The sequence below is a fragment of the Octopus sinensis genome, linkage group LG7, assembly GCF_006345805.1.
Source record: "Octopus sinensis linkage group LG7, ASM634580v1, whole genome shotgun sequence".
Classification (NCBI taxonomy): Eukaryota; Metazoa; Mollusca; class Cephalopoda; order Octopoda; family Octopodidae; genus Octopus; species Octopus sinensis.
The window spans coordinates 85681871-85690540 of record NC_043003.1 but is presented as its reverse complement, the minus strand read 5'-3'; the positions used below and the strand labels follow the sequence as shown (position 1 = coordinate 85690540).

At 37.1% G+C, this 8670-nt stretch overlaps 1 protein-coding gene across 1 annotated transcript in view; it reads right to left on the bottom strand.

The window, feature by feature from the left end:
• LOC115214047 (carboxy-terminal kinesin 2) overlaps positions 1-8670 on the bottom strand; it is a 47592-nt gene that overhangs the window by 239 nt on the left and 38683 nt on the right. Inside the window, exons 13-14 of the mRNA XM_029783084.2 lie at positions 7431-7570; positions 6355-6504 (exon numbers count right to left, since the gene is read on the bottom strand). Coding sequence (XP_029638944.1) covers positions 6355-6504; positions 7431-7570 — 290 coding nt within the window. The remainder of the gene's footprint in view (positions 1-6354; positions 6505-7430; positions 7571-8670) is intronic.

Genomic DNA, 8670 nt, shown 5'->3' with positions numbered 1-8670 from the left:
CATTTTTGATAAAGGATTTTTTTTTTCTGTGATGTGAAAAACAGATTATGCTGCCTAACTCCTTGTACTCAAAGGAGATGGAGATTTCTAATGAAACACCTACAAATGCTTCAATTTTTGTAAAACAAAAAAAAAATAGAAAAATAGCTGTACTCCTACATCTAAAAAGTAGAATAACTAAAATGGACTTTTCATTTCAGCCTACCAAAGAATACCCCAATTCTTTGACAGAAACTTCTTTTCTAAAGTGATCTAAATTAAAATTTTCCATCAAAATTTGATGTTACTTTGTGTGCCAAAGACCAGCTAAATAATAAAAATTATTTAACTAAATTTTTGATTATTTAAAAAATTAATTGCAAGAGTGTTTTCAACAGGAATATCAAAACAAAGGAGCTGATATGTGCAATAGATCATCATATTTGTCATTTTTTTATGTCTACTTTTCAATGCTTACATGGGTCAGATGAGACTCTGTTGAGGCAGGATACCCTTTCTGTAGCCAATCCTCAACTGTTTCCAAATAAGGTAACAATTACCCCCACTTCATCAAACAATGAACAACCCAAACATGCTTTCATAGAAAACCAAACAAATGATACAGTAACTATGAAGTGATGCTTTCTTTATTATAATCAGTATGCAAAGTCATGTAACAACTCTAGCAAGAAGCCGGTTCTACTCTGGTCTCTCTACATGTATTTTAATCCATCATCTCTTAGCCATTCTCTTGGGGTTGTAGACTTGCAAGCAGCATGGCAACCTCACTAGTGCTAGCAGTATGAAAAAAAAAAGCACCCAGTACATTCTGTAAAGTGGTTAGTGCTGAATAGGACCTCCAACCAGAGAAACCATGTCGAAGCAGACACTGGAGCATGATACAGATCTTGGACCCATCAGATCTGGTCAAACCATCCAATCCATGCCAGCATAGAACATGTACATTTAAATTACGATGATAATGATGGGTTTTTTATTCTAGAAACAAGTGGCAGTCTGAAGAGAGTGGATATGCAAAGATTTAGAATATGACAATATGGAATTACAAAATTTACTCTGGAGATATAGTAGACTCATTAGAACATTGAACAAAATGCTATACAGTATTTCTCACAGCTCTTTACATTCAGTATTATTTAGGTTAGTAGTCAGTCCTGGCCAAATGGATATAAGCCACCGCTGGATCTGAGCTCCTCAGCCAGTACTCTTTAACATATTCATATTCAAATTGGCCAGATCTGGTATCTCATACCTACCCTACAATGCCATTCTAAAAATATACAATTACATTGTTGAAATCTCAAAGCTACATAATTAATTCAAAACAATGTGAATAAAGAAGCATAACATTTGACAAAGAAATCTGAATGCTATAGTGTTAAAGAATTACAGTAGGAATTAGAATTTCCTAATGAGTAACAACAGGAATTTTATCAAATGAATTCTGAAAATCAGTGGATGAGTATAGAAGTTTTGAAGCTGAAGACAAAACAGGAAGTGATGTTCACATTTTATATACTGAAAGTGAACACAAAGTACTGCAAACAAAGAAAGACTGGTACACCAAAGTACAATACTGGAATTAGATGGGAAACTAGTGAGTTTCCAGTATAAAAATGAGTGTTCATATGTTTCTGTGGTTTGGTTTTCAGTAACTATTTTCCTGTTTGTAGAATGTGCATCTTAACCCCTAACCATTTAAATCAGCCATATCCAGCCCAAATGTTCTACCTTGTTGAATGTTCAAACAGACCAGGGATCTTTTCGGTTTGAACGGCAGTTTTTAACATAATTTCTAGGTAACTAAAAAATTTTAAACTGCGTATACTGGTAGAATGCGTTTATAAAACATCTTTTTCTCTTGGCTTTATTGAGAAAATTCTATAGTTTGTAAGATATTTGGTCTGCAATTTCTTCAATGGCGTCTATTGAGTTAAAAAGCATTCTGCGCCGTATGAATATGTCCCTCGTTTAAGAAACACATTGGGTTTATTTACATTTGTGAAGAAAAGATACCCTTCCCCCACCCTTAACCCTAACTAACCCTAAATCTAAAAGAGATTGAAATGCAATAGATCGATTCTAGGGGTCATAATTATGGGTGACAATTTCATATGACACCGCTAGAAAAAACGGCAGGGTTATGCATTTGTGACATGCTCATTTTAAAAAAAGGCTCCCTGACTTCGATGATATAGTTAACATCTACGCAGAAAATGGTAGCGATAAACATTCTTTTTTTTACAAATGATTTATGTCAGTTATACAAGGGTTGCATTAACAATTTATAAATTGTTAATGCATATATTAAAAAATTTTTTCGTCAAAAAAAGAAGAAAAAAAACACGGGAAGTGTAAACAAAAGCAACTGGAATTTTTTATGAAATTGATTTACAGTTTCTTGGAAATTTCACATCAATATGCAAAAAGGTAGAGAGGAAGGCAAAATAGGCTTTCCAACCAGTGTAAACATTCTGTAACACATTGTAAATAACCTGCAAAAATTACTTAAATATGTTATGCAATTTAAAGCAATTACTGGCTTTAGCACATACCAGAGAAACGTCAATAGATTGCTTTCAGCCACACAACAAACCAAAAATATACTAAATATTTTTTGCCTTTAAGATTTTGATTTCCCATTTGTTTATGCATTTATATTTTATAACTGCTCTTTTATTTTCCTATTTTATGTCACTGTTTCTTACTTTCAATACATTTTCCTAAAACTGTCATAATGCATGATAAAATACCATAATCAAGAGAAAATTATTTTTACATGGTAAATATTTTTTCTTTCTGAAATCACTGCTAAAACATTTTTCAGAATTGGATAAAATTGAAGCATTCATAAAATTGAAATGTTCACAAAGAAGTATGAATTACAATAATGCAAGAAAAGGAAACAGGAATTTTCGAATTTTATCCACAAAAATTAAGGATGAATTTAACACAACTAGATTCCAAACCCAAAATTCTTATAAAATATTTCAAGGTGTGCTTCACATAACCCACTACACACTATTTAACTTGTTAGTATTATCCATAACCAGATCAAATATGCCACCTGTTTTGTGTTCAAACTAACCAGATCATATCTACCGTTCAATATCATTCATCGTTTATCATCGTTTAGCGTCCGCTTTCCATGCTGGCATGGGTTGGACAGTTCAACTGGGGTCTGGGAAGCCAGAAGGCTGCACCAGGCCCAGTCTGATCTGGCAATGTTTCTACGGCTGGATGCCCTTCCTAACACCAACCACTCCATGAGTGTAGTGGGTGCTTTTTATGTGCCACCGGCACAGGTGCCAGACGAGGCTGGCAAACAGCCACGATCGAATGGTGCTTTTTATGTGCCACCGGCACGGAGGCCAGGGGAGGCTGGCAACAGCCACAATCAGATGGTGCATTTTACGTACCACCAGCACGGAGGCCAGGCGAGGCTGGCAACGGCCACAATCGGATGGTGCTTTTTACGTTCCACTGGCACGGAGGTAGTCGGGGCGGCGCTGGCAATGGCCACGTTCGGATGGTTCTCTTATGTGCCACCGGCACTCCACACCTTTGGAATCTCAAGATTTCAATGATATAAGCTATGATTAATTCAAAACAATGTAAATAAATAAGCATTAAACCTGGTAAAGTAATCTGAAGGTTAAAAGGGTTCAAATTTCTATCCAGAATTATCTCCCCTTAGACAAACATTCCACTTCAGACAGTGACAGAGCAACGTCATCAACATTGTTTTAACATCCACTTTTTTCACACCTACATGAGTAAGACTAAATTCGGCTCATGATCGTAAGGTTGTGAGTTCGATTCCCAGCGATGGATTGAGTCCTTGAGCAAGACACTTTATTTCACGTTGCTCCACTCAGCTGGCAAAAATGAATAGTACCTGTATTTCAAAAAGGGTCAGCCTTGTCACATTCTGTGTGACGCTGAATCTCCTTGCGAACTACGTTAAGGGTATACGTGTCTGTGGAATGCCCAGCCACTAGCACGTTAATTTCACGAGCAAGCTGTTCCGTTGATCATATCAGCTGGGACCCTTGTTGTCGTAACCAACGGAGTGCTCCTTATATATATATATATATATACATATATATATATATCAAAATCAAAATGAAATTCGATGACGGGCATGAGCACCATACGAGCATGATTGTTGACAGAGCGGCTAACCGGCTTCCGTGCCAGTGGCATATAAAAGGCACCATTCGAGTGTGATCGTTACCAGCTTCGCCTTACTGGCACTTGTGCCCCGTGCTAGTAGGGTGCAAAGAGCACCAATCGAGCGTGATCATTGCCAGAGCAGCTAACTGGCTTCCGTGCCGGTGGCATGCAGGAGGCACCATTCGAGCAGGATCGTCACCAGCATCGCCTTACTGGCACCTGTGCTGCTGGCATGTGTAAAAAGATTCGAGTGAGGTCATTGCCAGTACCGCCTGACTGGCCCCCGTGCCAGTGGCACGTAAAAGCACTCACTACACTCTTGGAGTGGTTGGCATTAGTAAGGGCATCCAGCTGTAGAAACTCTGCCAGATCAAGACTGGAGCCTGGTGCAGCCATCTGGTTCGCAAGCCCTCAGTCAAACCGTCCAACCCATGCTAGCACGGAAAGCGGACGTTAAATGATGATGATCATGATGATATATATATATGTATACATGCAAACATTTATACACAATGAGCTTTCATTTTTAAACTGACAAATCTTTCCACAAGGATCAAGCTTATGTTGAAAATTACTTGCTCAAGGTGCCACAGAGTAACTGAAGCGGAAACTCTGTGGTTGAGGTACAAATTTCTTAATCACAGAACCATGTCACTGTGTATATATTCGTGCATCTGTGTGTGGATGCAAATGTATACACACTCATTCATATACACACACTGAGCCTTTTCCAGTTTCCGTCTGCCTAATCAGCAATGCTCTGGTTGACCCAGGGCTATATAATAGAAAATACTTGAAGACCAGTGGGATTGAACTTGAAACCATTTGGTTGGAAAGCAAACTTCTTAACCACACAGCCATACACTTCACATATATTGATATTAGTTATTGTAAAGCAAACGTATGATTAAAGAAAATTCAGCCTCAACAACCATGCAGTCTATTTTGCATGTCTAGAACTAAACTGTTCAAGCATGCCTTATGTTTTTTTTTTAAAGCTGACTTGAGGGAAATTGACTGCCATTTGACTCTAGAAAGCTTCTTCCATTACTGTTATGTAATTTTGTGTGAGTGTGTGTGTGTATGTGAGAGAGAGTACTTATAAAATATATACTAAATATGAAGTTTAGTGTAAATTGTTTAAAGATATTAGTAGGAGTCAGAAAAGTTATATTAACCCTTTAGCAAGCAGATTACTATGTCCAATGTAATGCACATTTACTAACATCGTTATGAATTTAATCATGCTTCAATATTTTCATGGTATGATAGCTTATTTTTAAACAACATTAAAGAATACGTGAGAGAATAGATCTGGTCAGTTTGAACATAAAACAGATGAAATCTTAGGCTTGGATATGGCTGGTTTAACCCTTAGCATTTAATCCCAAAAAAAAAAAAAAAATTATCGAAATTGATCAACATCAATGGAAATTGTAGCTATGATACCAGTGCCGGTGGCACATAAGAGAACCATCCGAACATGGCCGTTGCCAACGCCGCCCCGACTGGCCTCTGTGCCGGTGGCATGTAAAAAGCACCATCCAATCGTGGTCGTTGCCAGCCTCGCCTGGCCTCCATGCCGGTGGCACGTAAAAAGCACCAACCGATCTTGGCCGTTTGCCAGCCTCATCTGGCACGTAAAAAGCACCCACTACACTCACTGAGTAGTTGGCATTAGGAAGGGCATCCAGCCATAGAAACATTGCCAGATCAGACTGGGCCTGGTGCAGCCTTCTGGCTTCCCAGACCCCAGTTGAACCGTCCAACCCATGCTAGTATGGAAAGCAGACACTAAACGATGATGATGATGATGTATCCAACCCAAATATTCTACCAGCTTTTTTTTTTTAAACTAACCCTACAATGTCATTCTAAAAATATAAGACTGGAGCCTGGTGCAGCCTTCTAGCTTCCCAGATCCCCGGTCGAACCGTCCAACCCATGCTAGCATGGAGAACGGACGTTAAACGATGATGATACCATTGAAATCTTGAAGCTACAAAATAATGTGTGATTAATTCAAAACAAAGTGAATAAATAGGCAATACATTTGACAAGGAAATCTGAATGCTAAAGGGTCAGATTTTAAATTGTTAAAGCGTACGGTTTTCTCTTACAAGAGAAAATACTAATTCCAGATAAAAACCACCCAACATGATTATGTTGTTTACTTACCACTGTTGCAAAGCGAAGAGAATTCAAGGTTTCCTGATAGTTGTCTTCTTTAGGTGAGACATTCACAAACATAAGAGTTTTGCTGTTTCCACCAAGAGAGTTCTGTAGCAGATAAGTGAGCTTGCTGTTCCTATAAGGAATATGGTTATCCTAACAAGACACAAAATATGACAGATTAGACTGATGCAAAGACATGACAGACAAGAAAAGCAAAAGGAAAAGGGGTATCTTTTATCTTTTACTGGTTTCATTCATTAGATTGTGGCCATGCTGGAGCACCACTTTGAAGAATTCTAGCCCAATGAATCAACCCTAGTACTTATATATATTTTTTTCCTTTTTAAGCCTAGTACTTATTCTGTCACCCTCTTATGCCAAACCTCTAAGTCATGGGGACATAAACAAACCACCACTGGTTTTCAAGTAGTTGTGGGGATCAAATACACACACACACACACACACACACACACACACATATCATCATCTTTTAATGTTCGTTTTGCATGCTGGCATGAGATATATGACGGGCTTCATTCAGTTTCCATCTACCAAATCCACTCACAAGTCTTTGGTTGGCCCAAGACTATAATAGAAGACACTTGCCCAAGGTGCCATACAATGAGACTGAACCAGAAAGTATGTGGTTGAGAAGTAACCACGTACTTCCTAGTTATGCCTGTGCTCCTTTTGATATCCACCCGTCTGATATTTCTGCAGCAAAAGGTTTTCTTAAGTCCAAGTCTACACAAAAGTATAAAATATGACTTTACACAAATGTATATATTATATTCAATGCTGCTTCATTTAACTTTTCATGAGAGACTAGGAACAAACAACATTTATGTGATGAGGATGCTCATTTACAACCACTGTGTGAGTCAAGGAAAGGGCACACATTATACACACACACAAAGAACTTCTTTCAATTTCTGTCAACCAAATCCACTCACAAAACTTTGATCAGCCCGGGATTATAGTAGAACACACTTGCCCAAGGTGCCATGTAGTGGGACTGAAGCCAGAACCACACAGCCACATATGTACTTGGTAATGAAAAGGCTAATGAGTGAACTTACCTTGTTAGCAAGAGAAGTGAATACAGTGCTGAGAGTTGAGAGACTCTTGTTAATGCACTGAGTCTCTTTAAGTCTTTTGCCCTCACTACCAGAGTCCTTGAGTCGTTCACTGCCAGCCAAATCAACAAGATTCAAGGAGCCTATAAAAAAACAGAATGGAAACATTTCACATTAATTTCAACTTTTTTTTTTTTTTAATAGTTAGAATAAACAAAATATATGGAGAGAAAAATGGTTGGAGCAAAGCTTCTGCATAACAAAGGGTTCATGTAAAATGTTGTTGTTAAAATTTATGTTCAATAAATTAGTTATACTTCTACAACACACAAAATATTTTTTTTAATTTTAATACAATTTTTAATAATATTTAATTGTAAAAATATAATAGGATTTTTAAAACAATGAATAGCTAAGAGGGTCCACCCGAGTAAAATAACAATCAAAGGGGTCCATAGGTAAAAATGGTTGAGAAACTGTTATAGAGCCAATGTCAGTTGCTGACCTTCCCCTCCTAAAAGGCTCTTAAAATCAGATCTGCCTAGGCTGGAGTAGTGCTCACATCTGTTGTACAGTGCAACAACTAAACACACAACTCAGGTGCACCTGAGCACTGTATACAATAATTTCATTATATATCATTATATACAAACATTTGAAAGCCAAAGCAAAGAGTAAATTCAAGGAAACCCCAAGTGATTATTGAATCCCTCATTTAACATATTCAAACTCACTCTGCAATCACAAGCTCCCAAACACACAACTACTTCTCTTATCTCATTTCTATTACTGTAACAGCCTCATTTGTGCATAAATACTGACAGTATTTATAATAATTCTTTCTAATTTTAGCATTAGACCAGTAATTTTCAAGGAAAGAAGTCAATTACATTGACCCTAGTACTTGGCAGGTATTTTATTTTGTTAACTCCAAAAGGATGAAGGCTAAGTTTAAAGTTGACCTTATAGGAATTTCAAATCAGAACATAAAGAATGATGATCATATTCATAGCAAAAAATCATGTAAAAAAAAAAAAAAATTGATGAAACAAATCACAGTAATGAAACCTAAGAATTCAAAATTTCAGGATTGCAAGTCCAGATTCAGCCCAGAATGTTTTTAGCTTACTATGAAGTTAGCCTTTAGATTATAAAAATTGCTATCGTACATAAAAATGTCACAAAAAGTCATGTAGAAAAAGAAAAAAAAATTGCCAAAAACAATCACAGTATTGAAAACTTA